Genomic DNA, 18503 nt, shown 5'->3' on the forward strand with positions numbered 1-18503 from the left:
GAAACACTACAAGAATAACTTTATTATGCTCTTAATAATGTACAGATATAAACAATGCAATTAAAAATTATTTCAATATCAGTTTAAAATTAGTGCGATGGTAACAAATCAATACAACATTCTTGATTTGCTATCATCTCTTGGTTTGGTCATTGTTTCATCAATGTAGAAATATTGTGCATGATTGTCAAATCCAACAATATTTAACACGATAGAACCAGACGTACAGAGTGTTGCAGGGTTTGGTTCAGTGTTTCTTTCAGGATTTTCACGCAACAATAATCTACACCCACACCCAGTCCAAAATCTTTACATCTCTGCATAACAGCTGTTAAATGTGCAAACGTAGAAAGTTTTTTTTGCATTTATTTTCTTAAAAATTGAATCAAAAATATCCATAAACATACCATTTGTTAAAATCTCAGTATGCCCACAATGTAGTAAATTATTTAATTTAAGATCCACTGATTATCAGATCTCTACTGCGCTCACACATTAGCATGCTAGCACTCCGTCTGTGTGCTAGCATGCTAATGTTTAACAGTTTCACTCATCCGTTCGGGATCTTATGAAGAAATCAAAATGTTGATAGAATAAGAGGAATAGAAGGGATCTGATAACTTAGTTATGATTATCTGGACATCAAAAATAATTAATCCAACATGCTTGGAGGCATGCGGGCCCAACAAAAAGATAGGCTGCTAGTATTGCTGATATTTGCGGGTTAGCTATTTACCAATCAATAAAAGTAAGAGTCTCCTGGGCTGTTTTCACAAAGCTGCAGGGGGATTCTAGACGGTGTAATCTAACATAACTCTTGCCTGAACCACATCTTGAAAACTGCTGGCCTTTCTTTTAACGTTTTATTCTTCCCTAGAACGTTTCGCTACATACGTACGTTCTCCTGAGCTCGACTGGATTCATAGTTTTCCACCTCTGCATCAGAGCCTACACAGGCAACTGCTGTAGTTAGCAGTAGCAAGCCAAATACAAATGCAACAGTGTTTTTTTTTTTTAACTAATCTGTTTCATGGAGGATTTATGTCAAATTAAACATGCTGCGTAGCCGTACCCACTTGGTAGATGGACTATGGAAAAGACATTGGAGAATTCACAGCAGTTGCAGTCTTGGGGGCTCATGATTTCGGAGAATATGCGCATTTCAAATTCAAGGTGCCAAGCGGCAGTTTACTTAAGCTGTCCATTAAAACCAGATGTTTAAATAAATAATAAGACTCCAAGATAAAAAAAAATCCCTGCAAAGATAACACAGAGGAGATAGGGCGCTCTCAATAATGTTGAAGCTTTGTCGCAAGCTTTCACGTAAAGTATGAATAATCTGTATTAATGTGTTGTGGTAACTGCTTTGCTACAAAACAAAGGAATTCAGCTGGAAAACGTTTTAATTAAACTCGGAAATAGAGAGATTTCTAGTTCTGCTTCTCCAAGATGAGACCAGAAAGCACATTTATGTCTCTCTCTGCCGCATGGCACTGCAGCACCAGCGTCACCATGTTGTCCTGTCCTGGGAAGACATTCAGCAGCTGCTCCCTCAGGCAAGCTGTCTCTTCTGGATTCCTGTCCGGAGTGACCGCTGCTCTATGACCGGCTGTTTCCCATCTTTTCCCCCTACCTTGGCCACCACCGCCTGATGCATCCAGAGCGCCCCCGAGTGTTCGGTCACGGAAGTTTAAGGGTTCGGTTTGGGAGCGTGGTGGTTTGGAGGATGGAAAGGTGCTGGCTAAACCGGCAAACGAGTGATTTCCTGGATCAGGAGTCCTGAAAGGAAACAAAATATACATGAACAGGGTAAGTTCTGATTGCTTAGCAGATGACCAGAACTGGACAATTTATATCTTGATCAGTATGACCAAATCTGCAAATCAAATGTATTTTTTCCTGCTCAGTGAACACTCGATTAAAAACAAGTGCATTGGCAATTTGCTGACTTTGTGGAAGTGAGAAGAATTGAAAGTTAGCATTTATAGCATCTGTAAGGTGTCTGATTTTTCAGTTTGACAAAGCAAATAATATTTGCAAGACAACAAACAGGGTGGTATATATGGTACCTTGCAAAAGTACTGACACCCCTGGAGGTTTTCACACAAACTTCAATACCCTGATGTTTGCGGTTGCAGGTATTATGTCGCAGACTAACTTAAAATAACACGAAATTGTAAAGTGAATGAAAAAATACGCATTGTTCTCAAAATGCTTTGCAAATTAAAATGCAGTGTGGTATGCATTTATATTCAGTCCCCTTTACTGCCACGGGTTGCAGACCCCTGCTCTAGAAATTTAAACCTCAATCAAACACAGACAAGAAGTGACGAGGTTTGAAAGGGTGCAAATGACCCAAGACTTGGCGTAAAACAATTAAATATTTCAAAGATGAAAAAATTTAAGAAACTCTATAAAGAAAATTTAAAGCAATCACTTAATAGTAACTGTTTATTTTTAGATTTCTCACGGTAGAGAGAGAATCGCCTGTAAGATGATGCTACTTTAGCCAAAATACAAAATCTTTGTGTATAAATATTTCATTATGAGCACATATTGTTAATTTTTAGAGGTTAAAAAAATAAAACAAATGTGTTTTATTCAGTCATTTATAGAAACAGTCAAAGATTGTATCAAAAACGATACAATCTGATGCCGCTCTGAGTACAACCTCGCACCAATTGGGTTACCTGTGGTCCGAACGTAAGAAATCATCCAGGTGAGGCCCTCCTCTGCCCAGGGGGTCGTCTGGGACCATGAAGTGATCTCCGACAAACGTGTACTGAAGAAGTCTATGAGAGCAACAAGAGAACAATTAGAGCTACAATTCTTGTTCCAGAAAATTAGAGTTAATTTATCCATTAAGACTCATCGTCTTAAATTATTCCCAGGTTGGTTCTTTGATGGCGATCAACATCAAACACGGGATTTTGGAAAGTTCTTGAAAGCAAACATCCAATTATGACTAGAAAACAGCAATTACTGCATCCCGAACCTCATCTTTTACCTCTTTTTGATGATGTCTCTCCATACAGTCGATTCATCTGAGAGGTCTCTCAGGTTGTCGTTGGTTACTATCACTCCACCTTTTTTTTGTGCAAGCTGCAGTATTATCCTGGGGAAACAGGGTGAGGAAACATCACATCTCTCTTCAACTCATCCTGTGTGCCGTGAAACAATGAGGCACCCTAGTTCAACATGTTAATTTAAACAAGTCTGTACAGACCTAAGCACCTGAACGGCTGGCTCTGTGTGGGACACACACCGCCTTACAGACGTGTTCCCACCCCTCGACCCTTTCCACACATTGTCACATTGTAGCAACAAACTCCAACGTTTTCTTTCCAAGTCTTTCTTTGCAAAACAGCTTAAAGTCAGTCGCTTGGATGGAAAGTGAGGCTGAACATCACTTTTCATGACTAGGAATAAATTCTGAACTGGATTTAGGTCTGGACTTTGACTGGGCCATTCCAACATATTAGCTTTGATCCAAACCTGTAGCTCTGATGGTATGTTTAGCATAACTGTCCTGCTGAAAGGTGGACCTCCTCCCCAGTGCCATGTCTTTGGTAGCCTCTAAAAGCTCCAAGGAGTCTCTCGTATTTAAGTCCAGATTCCCTGACCTCGCCATAAAAAAATCTGCTCAGCATGATGCTGCCTCCCCCTTGTGTCAGCGTGAGGACGGTGCATTCAGAGTAGGGCTGGACGATAATTCAATAACAATATAAATCTATTGTTAGACGTATATCGATGATAGGGAAAAAAAGGGTTAATAAAAAGTTCAATAGAATAATAGTTTTCATTACTTTTGCAATTAAGCCATGTAGGTTATTAATAGTCATTACATCCTCCCAACCAATCACAAACACAGACCCAGGAACCAAGCTCCGCCCCTTTCAAAGAGTTCAGAGAGCACATGTTCTTTTTTTCTTTTTTAAAAACTTGCAGTTTTGGTAAAAGGTTGGTTGAATAAAGGGTTGGGTTTGAATTCAGTGTTTGTGTGTTCTGTATCTCCATATAAGTCACTAAACAACTGCATAAAATGGCCAGGGTTGCACTTAAAATGTATGTTTTCAATTTGTTGATAATTATCGATATCCATCAATATGATTTCAGTTTTATCAATAAAATTTTTTTTCTATATCGTCCAGCCCTAACTCAGAGTGATGTGCAATGTTAGTTTTCCAGCAACCGTATTGTTTTACATTTAGAGCGAAAGGTTCAGTTTTGGTCTCATCTGACCGGCGTGACTTCTTCAACGTTTGTCAATAAATTAAAATAAGACGTCCTGCGGCTTTCGTCCAGCGATGGATTTCTTCATGCCGCTCCTTCATAAAGAGCAGGTTTTGGGGGGCTGTGGGCCTCCTCTCTGATTAATGACCATTAAACTCCATACATATGGACTCCATGCACTACTGAGGTGGCTTCTGACAATGTAGCATTTTCCTTGCACATTAACATTTATATGCTATTTTGTGATGGTTGCAACAAAACCTATTTAAGTTGGGGAAAAGTGCTGCACTCAGCTTGCACACACACACACACACACAACACTTATGGGTGCTCCTTGAAAGCAGCAGGAAATCTACCTGTCATCATATGAGCTGATCCTCTTGCCTTGGACCTCCCTGGAGGGAGTGAAGGAGAGCAGGCCCAGGTCCTTTAGGTCCATCATATAGTGCTGCTCTGAGAGGCAGGAGCAAACCACACGTTATGTTGCGTCTGCTCAGAAGGAAACCAGCCAGGTTCACCCACACAATGAGGTTTATTTTAGTTCTGAGATGTTTTGTCTCCACAACAGCACTTCAAGTGAATTCATGCTCCCTCTGTTATATGAAAAGGGTAAGTTCAGAAGTGCAGAAGCACATGAATAATAACTACGGCATCATGACCTGCCATAGTTATTCTTTCTCTCTCACTGAACATAATTGAAAAAAAAAAGGTTTTCACTGAAACATTTTCTAAATAAAAGATGAAAAAAAACTTGCCAATAATTCTGTAGTAAACAAAATTGCAAAACTGTAGCGAAGGTCTTACTTTCAGACACTTTTTTTATAATAATAATAATAATAATAATAATAATAATAATAACAAGAATAATAAGAAGAATAAGAAACATCAAGAAGAGCATGGCGAACCTTTGATCCTAGGGTCACTCTTCTGCCTCCACTGTGGCACCAGAGCACTGATGTCACGGTGGCCTCTGTCCCAGAAGTGCTGGACGGCCAGAGCAATTCCTCTGCAGGAGAAGAAAAGACCCAGCCCATGGCTGAGGAAGACCCAGAGAGAGAGAGACACACAGTTAGTGGATCATAGTAGCTCTTGTTCCTGCTATTCTCTAACCTCTTGGAAAAATGTAACAATAAAATAAGAAAATGATATTATACAGTATATGGGATCCTCTAGCACTAAGAGACTTCATGTCACCTGCTATCAAACATCTGAGATTTACTGAAGAGTTGTGTTACTTTGGAAATAATATTTGCAGAGCTTTTTAATTCAAATAACTGAACTGAAAACCATTTTTCAAGTCTAACCGTGTCTTTTATATCTATCGACATAGTTGGTAGCGCTGTTGCCTGTCAGCAAGAGGCTCCTGTGTTTGAATCCTGGCCCTGGCTCTTTGTGCAGAAAGTCTACATGTTCTCCCAGTACTGGAGCTGTACCATTTCTCTGGGTTGTTTAGATTTAAAGTGTTAAAGTATAGTTTCTGTCTCAAGAGTCTTTTCTTGCCTAAGAAGTCCTCACTAAAGGAAGACGGCTTCTCCAGGGTAAAGGACTGCCAACAGGGGGCGGTTAAATCTTACTACAGGTGTTTCCGCTCAGTTGTAGATGCTAATAATTCAATACGTATGTAATATTCATTATTACAAAACCAGGAGTAATTGTTGCTTTTTTGTTATAAGTCCAAAGCGCTTTGGGGTCCTCAGGACTTGATAAAGCGCTATAGAAGTACAGGACATTTACAGTTTTACCATAATTAAAAGTTGTTAAATCATGGCAAACATTAAATGCAGAGAAATGTTCCTAAGAGTTTCAGCAGAAGGCAAAATGGGCATCTGCTCTTCTCTCCTGAAGACCTTCCACCTCTAATCCAAAAGTTGTCTTCGGTTCTGAAACTGGGTTAGAGGTCCAAGGCTTAAGTAAGAAAAAACTAAAAATTAGGGACATCAGGGTGGGGCCGTTAGGTCACGTATTACTGGCCCTACCCTCTCTTCAGTTCAGTGTTTGGGTTGTTGTCGCTTTGCCATTCAAACATGTCCCTAATGACGGCAGCATGACTTTATTTGGTCACATCTTCCAGGGTGTGAATGGCTGTATGACCACCTAGGGAGGTCGCGGAGTAGGTGTTAAAAACACATTTTTTCTTACCCAAGGTTTTTTGGGTAAGAGGTGAAACGTCTTCAAGAAACGAGAGAAGTCTAGCTGCCTTTTAAAGCACTTTGGAGTGGCATGTTCAGGATGACTATACACCAGCGTACTGTGATAAAGTGAAACAGAGTTATTCTCAGTGAAAGTAGTCGTATGGTGAGATTCTCAGAGGGGCTCGTAGCTACGAGGCGCTTAAACTGAAACCTTTGGAGAAGAGCCAGCTTTTGTCGATCAAACCTCACTACACCAAAGCCTTTAAGCCAACAAAGCTGAACAAGAAGTGAAAGATGTCATAATCGAAAAGTTATTTAGACATTTGTTCAGATCAGAATTATGGGTGTGGCTGATTCTTTGTCATAAACGCAAATCTGATGTAAATAAATCAGACTTTATCAGAGCAAAGAGAAGTGAAATTCAAATGCTTGCTTTTATAGCACCTCCCGGTCATGTGTTATCTTTCATACCTTCTTGAACTTCTCTCACTGTACACTGTCACAAGTTTTAACACATTCGATGCTAACTTTGCTGACATTTACTGGGATAGATGCTGCACTTCCACTCTGCTCTACCGTTGAGTTTTTTCAAAACTGTATTTTGTAAACTATTGGGTTATTTCCTCCTCAATCGTTTCAGTTTAAACAGTATATGTCTCAGTCAATGTACTTCTATAAAATGTAGTTAAATGTAAACACTGTGGACTACTCCGGTCACTTAGGCGACACGCCATTATTTCATGTGCAGTTTGTTTCTTTAACACCTGCAGAATGTTTTTTTTCTTCTTTTTTTAGTTTCACCCCAACCCAAACATCCTCCACCCTCTCATTTTCTGTACCTGGTCTTCCCTGACCTCAATTGAGCTAGGGGCATTAATGTGTTGCTCATCTCAAAATAAACTTTTATTTTGCAGATAAACTGTATAAACTGGGCCGAACGGTGCAACTTAAATGTGACTGTGCAACTTTCAAACATTTTACGCGAACTTGTTTAGTTCTGCGATATTTGTCTTAAAACCGTCTTAGTGCTGCCCTTTTAGGGTTGAACAGGGGCTATTGCACTTTTTTTTCCAACTGTTTTTTTCTATTGGCCTGACGTTTGGCTGTAAAACTATCGCAGTCAGACACATGCGACCCCAGTCCCCAGTCAGACTCAGGAGTTGGAATTGACTGAAAGCGATTAGCTTTTGTTACCGCTTTGAAGGTTAGCCCACGTCAGCAATGATGCTGCTAACATCACTTTTCCACTCAGAAACTGCGCCCATTCTGTCCTCCAATCCCTCGGCAGCGCCAACTTCAGGCATAGCTGAGTCAGTGCCTTGATCCAGCGGCTCAAACTTATAGCGCTCAGTCCCGGTGGGCTCCACAAAGCTCTACTCAACCTCTGGTAATGAGGAGGGTGAGACATCCGAAAACCGTGGCAGAACCACTAAGGTCACTTCATGTTTCAACATTTCATCTCACCTCGTTGTGACTACAGCCCCCACCGCTCATCCCCCTACAGCTCAGGATCTCTTGGCACTGCGAACTCTTGTGGTATTTTTTATTTATTTACCTGCGGGCGATTATGCCTTTACATGGGGTGAGTTACACTTTAAATAAGCGGGAGGTGTGGCTCATCCTGGACTGCTCAACAGTCCTTCACTGGGACAACCCAGACAGGCACAAGACAGACAGACATGTACCGTTAACCCCAATAAATGATTAGAATTACAGGAAACCTTTAATTTGATTAACACACTTACGTCTGAGACTAGTATTATATTTTAGAGTGCCATAGTTAAATAGAGCATCTGTTCAACCTGTGAACTCACCACTAAAGATAAACTCTCTAAATACCAATGGAACATGCAAAAAGCTGGAAAGAAGAGGTTTAGCTTGTGCAATGCCAATATGAGGTTTTCCAGTAGGTATTGGGACACGTAGAAGTAACTTTGGACATTTAATCTTTTAATAAACTATAAACAAAACAGAGGGATGAGATATTCTATTCAGAATTTATGTTTTCTTACAGTGTTTTAGTATCTTTTTAAAAGATACCGGGCTCTTGTATATCAGAAACAAACTTCTAGGTTAAATAAGAATATCGGGGTATGAAGAACTTTGGACCTAGGGTCTAGAGTTGCCTATTGCTCTAACTGAGAAAACCCACGTATTCTCCACATAGCAAGGCAAACAACATCAAGATTTGAATTTCTTGCCCCCAGTGAGTGCTAACCACTGTACCCCCACACTGATCGAAAGCTGAATGCTCTTCCCATAAGTCTGAAAAAAGGAAAAACGCTCTGTGTATTACTTCTCACCTCATTGCCACGTTGCTCCCGTCGATGATGATTGCTCTCAGGTTTGTTTTCCCAGGCTCGTCTGTGAGTTTTAGCTGAAAGGGGGCTTGAAGACCCTCCAGAAAGCGCTGCTCCCCCGTCACCACCGGCGCAGGCGACACGAAGCTCCGTCTATCCTTTGCTCTGGTGATGTTGGGCTGAGCTTGATGCTCTTGCTTTGACGAGTTTGCGGCGTGGTGTTTTGATGCATTGGCGTGAGTTTGATGCTTCTGCTTGGATGGGGCCGGGTCGGGCCAATAGCCGGTCCGGCCTTGTTGCTTGTTAGGGTGAAAAAAAGGAGTCAGTGGAGGATCTATGGATGAGGAGTAGGTAGGCATGGGGGGCCCTTTGACTTCCTGCAGGACGTCCTGGTGAGCTCTTAATGTGTTTGGAGGTTGGTGATGAGTTGACTGGGATGTGTATTGATTAGTGGGTACAGGCTGGGGTTTATTAGTCCAGGTACAAAGGTCTGCTTCTGCCAACTGTGCCGAACGCTTTAGCCCCGTTTTTTGTCCTTCATCAGAATCTCTTCTCTCTCTGTGAATAAAAAGCTCAAGTTTGCCCTTCGCTTCAGTATCAGCCGGTGCGACATTTGGTCTTTCTTTCTCCCCCAACACATTGTGACTCTCTCTTGGTTCTCCCTCGAAGCTTTCCGTCTCCCTGCCCTCCTTTTTCTGCAGCTCCAGAAGGAGCTGGTGAGTGGACCCCTCAGTCAAGAGGCTGTACACTTTGGTCACATTCTCCTCGGTGTACCCGCAGGTAGCAGCTGCTTTCTTCACCACCCCAAAGACAAAGTCCTCCTGTTGCGCCTCTACATCTGTGCCAACCTGTCCCTGAGAGTCTTTGGGGTTTCTTATCACCCCGCCGTGTATTTCACTAAATTCCCCGTTGCCGTGCTTTATTTTAGCCCCTCCCACCTCTGTGCTCTCGTCCTCTTTGTGCTCCGTCTCGCAGGGTTGTCCTTTCCCTTGATGCAAAGCGACGCCGTCTTGCGTTTTCGCGTCTGAACCGCTGCGAATGTTCTGCTCCTGGTCACTGAGATCCTGCTCCTGTTGAACCAGGTCCAGAATCTGCGACGCCTCTTTAGGTCCAGTTTTTTTCAGAACCCGTTTCACGACGTCCTCCGTGTAACCCATCGCGGTGAAGAATTTCAAAAGAAGCCTGAATTCCTTGTTTCCCATGGAAAACAGCCGCTCGGGCTCTTCGATGTCCCCTTGTCCTTTGTCTGCCTTGACGCCTGTTGCCAGCTTCTCAGGTTGTTCCTCTTCTCCCACTTCCTGAGGAGAGTGCGAGAGTCTTTCCTCAGCCCCCTCTGCCTTCCCTCTAAGGCCTACAGGAGAAAACAGACCTTGGGAAGAGGCATCCTTGGCTGCAGAGTCATAACCTGCGACATTTCCTTCAGCCCATCTATCAGAGTTGTTGAAAGGATCGAGGCGTGTTTGCTTAGGTCCACTGGACTTGCTCCATTCATCTCTGGTATCCCTTTGCGATTTTGCACCTCCATTTTCTTGCGTCAGGGCTGGGACTGGGCTCGACCCAAGGCCTGATTCTTTCACCAAATCCAGAAGGATTTCCTTCACAGTCCCTGGCAGCACGAGAAGATCCAGAATGTGTCTGTCCTCCCAGTTCTCCACCAGAGCTTTGAAAGCCCTTCGTGAATCCAGGGTCTCGCCCAGGCCTCTGTCCCCCGTCTCGGTGCGTCTGGACTGCGTGCCTTCATACCTCGCCACAAGGTCTCCAATCAGGGAGTAGGCCCGCACCACCGGCTCGGCTAGACCTGATATGAGCAGGAATCCAGGCGAGCCCACCTGTTTGGTCAAAAGACAATTTCATTAGAATCAGTCATCATGGGGACTTCAATAAGCCTTCAGGATCTTTCATTTTGGAGATTAGCAAGACCTTAAAACCACTTGAACACCAATTATAGACAACTTTAGGTTCCTTTGGAAGTGAGCTCTAGAGTTAAGGTGTCCAGTGTTCCCTTTGTGCCTGTTTCTAATAATGAAATCTTCCCTTAATTAACTAATAGCCAAAGAAAAACCCATAGGTTCCTCCTCATGTTTCACCCCTACCAAACTTTGCTTTTGTGGATTTTCACACCTTTTGTTTCAGTGGCATAGATGCCAGGGTATACTGCTACACCAGTTAACACTGTAGCACACACATTTTGATGACACAAAAAGGCCACCGTAGAATTTGGGATACATAGAAACATGCTGCCACACTGCAAAAACGGATCTAAAAATAAGTAAAATGTTCTTAAAATTTGTGTTTTTGTCCTACATTTGAGCTGCTAAATAAGATTATCTGCCAATGGAACGAGTATTTTGACCCCTAAAATAAGATAATTAGATATTCTGCACTTGAAATAAGATGATGGAGATGAATTGTTCCTATTTTAAGTGCAAACATCTTATTTCATTGGCAAATCATCTTATTTAGCTACTCAAATCAAGGGAAAATACACAAATTTTAAGAACATTTAACTTATTTTTAGTTCTGTTTTTGCAGTGCACAGCTCTGATACACAACATTATGTACATTGCACTTACTCACCAATGCTACAGATTTGACAAAATAAATCTCTTTATGTCATGCAACTCTATGACAAAACACGTTACTAACCTCAGCAGAATGCTTAAATATATAGAATTAGGCCTCATTTCTGTAATTAATTAATCTGACATATTACCAGCATTCATAGAACATTGACATTTTATTTCCAGGTTTGTCAGCTAATTCTCTAACATATAAAAAGCTGTTACCGTAGACTGGAACATCACAGAGATATAATGAACCCAAGTCAGCACTCATTAGACTTCGTGAACACTGATCCCAATACGTAAACGTTTTTCAGAATTTGAGCACATTAAGAAAAGAGGCCTGCTTTAAAAGTCCCTTCATATCTTGCCCTTTTTACATCCAACCAAATCACTATCAAGATGTTGGTAAAACTGACTTTACATGATAGAAAATGTAGACGGTCAGTCTATGATGTTGATAAATATGATGTCTATGAATATGATCTTGATTAAAGAGTTGAAGGGACTCCAAGCTACCCAAGCTCGTAGCCAGTGTCACATTACAGAGGTAGCAGGTACTTGTAGTGTGAGCCTTTTTGGCTATTTCACTTGTTAACAATTCACCCTACCGATCTGGGGTCTCATTCATGAAGCTTGTGTACGCACAAAATGGGACCTGAGATGTGCGCACATCCCTTTCCACGTAAAAAATAAACGGAGACGGGTGAAGAGGTGAATCACCGCCAAACTAAATCATGATTTCTTTCATACTTCAGTTTCCCTCCATATCAGAATGTCAAATAAAAAAAAACACGGTTTCAGGGATCAAATATTTCTTGGCCAATGATGATGATTTAGACTTAGAGCATTGCATTCTTCCCTCTCCTCGGTTAATGATTGGCTACACATCACATTGAACAGGCTGCCTGCTCGTTTATCCTCGGGGGACACCGGGCCTAGACAATCCAACATGTTGAACATCCCCGACTTTCTACCGAGCGGACCAGATCACGCTAACACACACCACCCACCAGCAGGAAAATCTCTTAGTCAGCACGTTCATTAGTGCTGCTGGACAAAATTAGACCGCTGGGACGTATGTTTCTCTTCACTTCACGCCTTCCAAAAATTACATTTATAAAAGGAAACTTTTGTGAGGTAATTTCCAACTTATCTTGCATCACGCCTCACAGCTAATAATGAAAAGGAAAGCCATGAAAAAGTAAATTTCCCATAGGTTGCACATTTACTGTATACTTTTCAACAAACCTGTTAGGATCAGACAAGAAATTCCCCGCCACAACGTGCCTCTTTCGTGTAAAGGCAGATTTTACTTCTGTAATACATGTCTCAACTGGAGCCCATGATGCAACACTGCAGTTAAGTAATACTGTATTTTTTTTTGTTTTTAAATCAACAACCATTTAACTCTTAGATATCACAATATTGCTCAATATTAGCATTGCATCGCTAATCTAAAATAAGGCAACCTTAGCATGACGCACTAAGCTGTTTGGGTATTTGTTCAAACGTGGAAGGGGTTTAAATAACTAAAAATAACACGGAAACATTTGCTCCACATAATATAAGACTTCTAAATATTAGCTCCCAATTTGAGCCATTTGCTTTTTTATCTTTATACCATCATGATTAATGATCAAATCACCACTCAGTGTGTGATGGCTATAGAAATAGATATCTCAGTTTGCTCAACATGAAGCTGAAATATAATATCTAGACTTGGGAACATTCAAATGATGTCTCTTTACTTGATTGTGAAGTCATAAGACAAATATCTGACCCATAGACGACGGCCTCTGTTAAATTTGACAGAAAATTTAGATTTAATCAGCATGTGAATCCTTGGTACTTACCACGATGAGTGCTGAAGTGTTTTTTATCAGGCTGTCCATGAACAGCCCTCTGGCTCCACAGAAGATGCAGTGGAGGGCCCCAGGATACGGGACCTCCTGCTGCTCCTCCTGATTTACGACTCCCTTCACAAATAACTGGAAGACAAAAAGGCTTCAGCTCAGCGCTGCGTTTTACAGGGTACAGTTATTCTACAGCCCCAAACTAAAGGTAATACCATATGTCCGCATTATTAATCAGATATTTAAAAAAAATACATGTATTATTAATTTATTATCACAAAGAAAAGGAAACATAACTCAGTTTAAACATCTTTTATTGCGGTTCTACATCAGAGACTATTTTAAAAAAAAACATATACATAAAATAATCTTAGATTAAAATAAGTAATATTCCTGCTGGAGAGATTACAAGGTTAGATAAGGTAGCCTTCCTATTGAAAATAAATGTTTCTAATTTTCTGAAACTAATTACAAGACTGTACATCTACAAACAATCCCAACTGTGTGCTTCAGGATGTCTGCCGCTTCGTCGTTATTCTTGAATAATTATAAGCATCATCATGGACAAGTGTGCGCAGGTTTGAATTTCCTGTATGATATCAAGTTTGAGTGGAATTACCAAAACATCACTTTTCAACTTTAATGTCCAAATTCATAAAATGATAGAACGCCCTTTTATTTAAAACCTGATTAAGCAAGCACTCATACAACTGCTAATAGTACAATATATTAGCCATTAAAGCGACAATGATGTTATCATTAAAATTAGTTTATTAGATTTTTTTTTTTTAAAAACAAGAAATAAAAAAAGAAGGTCTAAATCTAGTGATTGTTTATTTTATTTTACAGAAGCTAATATTATCTCTGGTTGGCAGCCTGCTCTGGTAGAATGTGTAATTTCTGTAATCAATCAAAAGGGTTGTAGGCTTCTTGCAGCCAGCTGGCAGGCAGCATGCAGGAAGAGGGACAGTGCCGCACCTCTCCACGTTCCAAATAACGAAGAGAACTGCGGCCATGCTTTCAATCTTTCTGGTATCTTATTCAAAGGACTTTAAACCGTAGGGAAACATTAGATAAGAAATGTAAGCGATCATGAAACGTTTAACAGCATTTGATGCCGATAAGCAGCCCACTCTGGGTTAACAATTACTAACAGGGGTTCGATCAAACGATAACCCGTGAAAACAAAAACAAAACAAAAGAAACCAAATGTGATAAAAAAAAAAAATAATTAAGTTACATAAGAAGCTAAATAAAGCAAGTTTTAGTCACATAAGCAAACTTTAGGGGTGTGTACAGTCTGACTACAGATAAAAGTTAATTAGTCCTCTTTACAGAAATGAATAAAGCAATCTACAGCAAAATGACTCGTAAAAGACTGCAGAGGAACAATACAGCCGATGTGAAGGAGAAAAAAGCGTAAAACACTGAATCGCTGTGAAAGTCTGTGTACCGAGACGCAGGTGAAAACAGCTACGCGTTCGTAAACAAACACAAAGACAGGAAGCACGCGTAACTGTCGGTTGGAAAGGATGCAGCGTTTCCATGTAGAACGTGCGCTGCAGGCTGAAAGAGAACATAGCACAGTTCTAGGAACGTTCTTTCCTTCGTAGAGCGCTTTCTTTATGTTAATTCAAACGCACAAAAACCCAAATTCAGAGACTTTTTACAATAGTATCAGCCTGTAACGTCTAGAACTAACATGCTAGAGTTTTTTGTCTCAGGCCTTTCCTTCTTAACCAAATGGATAAATAACATGTTTGTATACCTGACTCATGACCTATATTTAAGCTACGGTGAACAAATCAACCGGATAAATATCTAAAGTATCATCCGTCCGTCCATCCATCGTCTTCTGCTTATCTGAGAGCTGGTGGTGGAGGCAACATCCTCCAGTTGCCGGGGTGTTTCCAGGTCAAATGAGATATATAGTCCCTCCAGTGAGTTCTGTGTCTGTCCCGGGATCTCCTCCGAGTGGGAAATGCCCAAGAAACCCCTAATAGGAGACAATCAGATGCCCAAACCACCTCAACTGGCTCCTTTCAACACAGAGAAGCATGCTTGTTGGAGCTCCTGCCCGGATGATAGAGCTCCTCGCCCTCTCCCTAAGGCTGAGCCTGGCCACCCTCATGTCGGCCGCTTGTATCTGAGATCTCGTTCTTTCGGTCATGATCCACACCTCATGACCACAGGTGAGGGTTGGAATGTAGATGGGCCGGTAAATCCAGGGCTTTGCCTTTTGTCTCAGCTCTCTCTTCACCACCACAGACCAGAGCAAGGACCGCATCACTGCAGACGGAGCTCCAATCTGTCCCTCTCTCCTTACATCCTACCATCACTCGTGAACAGGACGCCAAGATACTTAAACTCCTCCGCTTGAGGCAGAGACTGGCCCCAGTCAGCAAGGCGGTGGCTATTGATATTGTCTACTAACGGGAGGTCCCTCAGAGTTTTTATGGTTTGTTTGGGGGTCCTATCTCTCACATTTCATAAGAGCTGGGAGGCTCAGACGCGGATCAAGTCTCAATCGACTGAAAGAGTGCGAAATATAAAATCTTTCAAAAAATAATCTAATATTTCAAAAAGTTTTCAAACTTACCCTTCTTTAGAACAAGAATCAGAATCAGCACTAGTTTAGAGCCCAGTTATTCCAAAGAAAACAATTATAAACATTAATAAACTGGCATGCGGAGGTTAATTATATGGTTATAAAAAAGGTTCTATTTACGGGTACAAACACAATAAGGAAAGGAGGAAATGACGACAGTTTCAAACACAAAAGTTGAATTGCTTTCATGTGTTACTGCATGTCTACTTCTGAGCTCATTATTAATGACTCAGCAGATTGCCTCCGAGTTTGGGTGTGACACCTGTTTTGCATTTGAAAACTAGATAGGCCATAATCCAGGAACGCTTATTACACATACGTGCTGGAATGTACAGCCTGTATGTAAAGTACGTGTAGATAAAAGCAGATTTTGCTCCAAAGTTGGAAAACTACTTCTGCATAGCGAGCAAACCGATCTCATCTCAAGTGGCTCTCTCAGGACCTCAGATGGTCCTCACACACTGACACCGTCCAAAGGTGGACTTCCGGTGGCCTAACCTCACATTTATAGCTTTGGTCCATTCTCATTTCTATTCCTGAGGACCGTGAACCACATTGTGATTTGTTTCTCTCTAAAATCAGGGCCAAAGTAGCAAACTAATTAAAGGTAGTGGCTTTGAATTCTAAAGTGAAAGGACAGCAATTTCATTCCCAATTAGCCATCAAAGCATAAACCCCTAACACAGATCTGAGTTTTACTAAAGATCAAAACAGAAGGTGCGTTAAAAACATGCCGTTTGTTAACATTACAACATACAGGGTGAAAAACGTGGATGTTTTTTTTGGTTTTAAAGTAATCAATGAGAAGGAAAACCTCTTCAGCATTTTACCTGCAGATCACAGCCTGGATGATTGATTGGATCACAATAAAAGGCTGTACATTTAAACAACCTGTAAAGCATTTAGTGAAAGGTTGCTCTCTAAAATCTGGGACAATTTAACTTAAAAAAGTTGATATTATTTTAAGATCCTATCGCTTACAGGTCTTATTCATTTTTCACACCCTTTATCCAACCCCTCGCTGTCTGAAATAAACCGTTGTACTTCTGGTCTATTTATAAGACTGATTCTAGCCATCTTCATGCCACTAGGAAATTCATTTGTTTTCCTCAGACTTGTCCGTTTTCAAAGCTATTCCCGCCGCTAATAGCATTAAAATACCTCGAAACGTTGAGTCCACACATTCTTACTTAATTAGTTACCGAAGACGTACGCATTACTGCGTAAATTTAATTTTAAGGAAACGTCGGCATCTAACACCGAAGAAAGAGGGGGGGAAAAAAACGGGCCTTTCCCACGTCCGCAACTCTACGCCTCGGCTAATATTCAAATTGGGCTAATTAAGCTGCCCTTGTTTATACGAACTAGCAACTCTCAGGTTAGAAAGCTTAATCACACACCAGGGAGATCATAAAAACGGTAACAGCTTTCAATTTTGTTTTAAAATGCCATAACTAACAGTGGGTTGTCGTTTCGCCGTCTCCCGCCAGCACATGCAGATACGTTTTAAAACCCCGACCTGAAAAGTCAGGCTGGTTTCAGGTTTAGTCACCGATCATGTGGGCTTAGTTGGGCTTTCTCTGACTGTTGCCCTGCTACCATCCCTACTAAATGACTGATTAGACTTGTTATACCAACTCTGGTGTGGCTTCCGTCAGCTTCAGGGATCACGGCTCCCTTTCAAACGTTTATCCGTGACAGACCTCACAACAACTGTGTTCAGACTTGCTGATCTCCGGGAAGCGTACAGAAAGTGGGGACCTAGTGCTTGGATTACCGGCATTACGTGAACACGAGTCCAAAGCAGAACAGAATAAAAGAGACACAGTGAAGACCGTTTCTACGTATATTTAGGTGGATTTTAAGGCGTGAACAGGCGAGGGTTTATAGACTGTAAGGAGTCAAGCTGGCCCTTTAGATGACATGTGCCAGAATCTCAACTTAAACACCCACCTGTTTCCAGCCATGTAAAAAAAAACATGTCATGTTCACCTAATTGTTTAAAACCACAAATCAATGCTAAAGGAAAAAGATCCTAACAGCGGGTCTCCATTAAACGCAGCCACTGGAGTGATTCAACCCCAGGAAACTCCTAAAAACCAGGGAAGGTGTCTTACTTTGGCAGCTTTCACGTCGCTGCCCGGGCCTTGCAGCTTCAGCCATATCTGCCCGTTGTTCCCGTTCGGCAAATCGTCCGCCCCGATTCCAAATGTCACCCTGAATATGCGCTCCACGGTGCCGTGTAGGGAAGTCAGAGATCCCCGCAGCATCCCGGCACAGGCAAACTCGTCCTCTACCTCCGGATCTCCGCTCCCTCCTTCGCCTCCCCTGCTCCTTCGACCGTCCATCGTGGGCTGTTAAAGCGGCGGCCGGGAGTCAAACATACTGCAGAAAAAACATAAAAACATCAGTTGGTTAGGTTGGGTTTAAAATGCTCTGATGGGAAAAAAAAAAATCAACTGCGATACCCGCTGACGTTTATTTTTGGCATCACTGATGGACCCAAACTGGATCCAATCAACCTGGTCTCAGTTGGCTGACTTTAGCTGAGACGGTCTGAGTTACAGTGTCTGGATCTGAAATGTATTTTTTTAACTTGTCTAAATGAGAGCTCTAAATGAGTTCGCCGTGGGCAGTTCTAGGGGATTCTTGAAGCACAAAGTTCTTGGGTAGGGTATTAGTGGGGTATACGACTCATAGCTGTAGCGCCACGCAGTCCCGATGCAGCCGATACATCCCCCACTTCAGCGTCTTCTCGCTGTCCTCTGTGTCCAAACCGGCTGTAAATGATGGTGGCCAAGATGCTGAGGCTC

At 41.7% G+C, this 18503-nt stretch overlaps 1 protein-coding gene across 3 annotated transcripts in view; it reads right to left on the reverse strand.

Annotated features, from left to right (window-relative positions):
- The window catches only part of khnyn (KH and NYN domain containing), a 24193-nt gene continuing 5690 nt past the window's right edge, over nucleotides 1–18503 (reverse strand). For all 3 annotated transcript variants that reach the window (XM_012854438.3, XM_036146079.1, XM_012854437.3), the window contains exons 2-9: nucleotides 17808–18075; nucleotides 13083–13217; nucleotides 8669–10494; nucleotides 5139–5269; nucleotides 4590–4686; nucleotides 3008–3115; nucleotides 2691–2792; nucleotides 1–1779 (exon numbers count right to left, since the gene is read on the reverse strand). In XM_012854438.3, the coding sequence (XP_012709892.2) occupies nucleotides 1431–1779; nucleotides 2691–2792; nucleotides 3008–3115; nucleotides 4590–4686; nucleotides 5139–5269; nucleotides 8669–10494; nucleotides 13083–13217; nucleotides 17808–18038 (2979 nt within the window). In that variant the 5' untranslated portion in view covers nucleotides 18039–18075 and the 3' untranslated portion in view covers nucleotides 1–1430. The remainder of the gene's footprint in view (nucleotides 1780–2690; nucleotides 2793–3007; nucleotides 3116–4589; nucleotides 4687–5138; nucleotides 5270–8668; nucleotides 10495–13082; nucleotides 13218–17807; nucleotides 18076–18503) is intronic.

The sequence above is a fragment of the Fundulus heteroclitus genome, chromosome 14, assembly GCF_011125445.2.
Source record: "Fundulus heteroclitus isolate FHET01 chromosome 14, MU-UCD_Fhet_4.1, whole genome shotgun sequence".
Lineage (NCBI taxonomy): Eukaryota > Metazoa > Chordata > Actinopteri > Cyprinodontiformes > Fundulidae > Fundulus > Fundulus heteroclitus.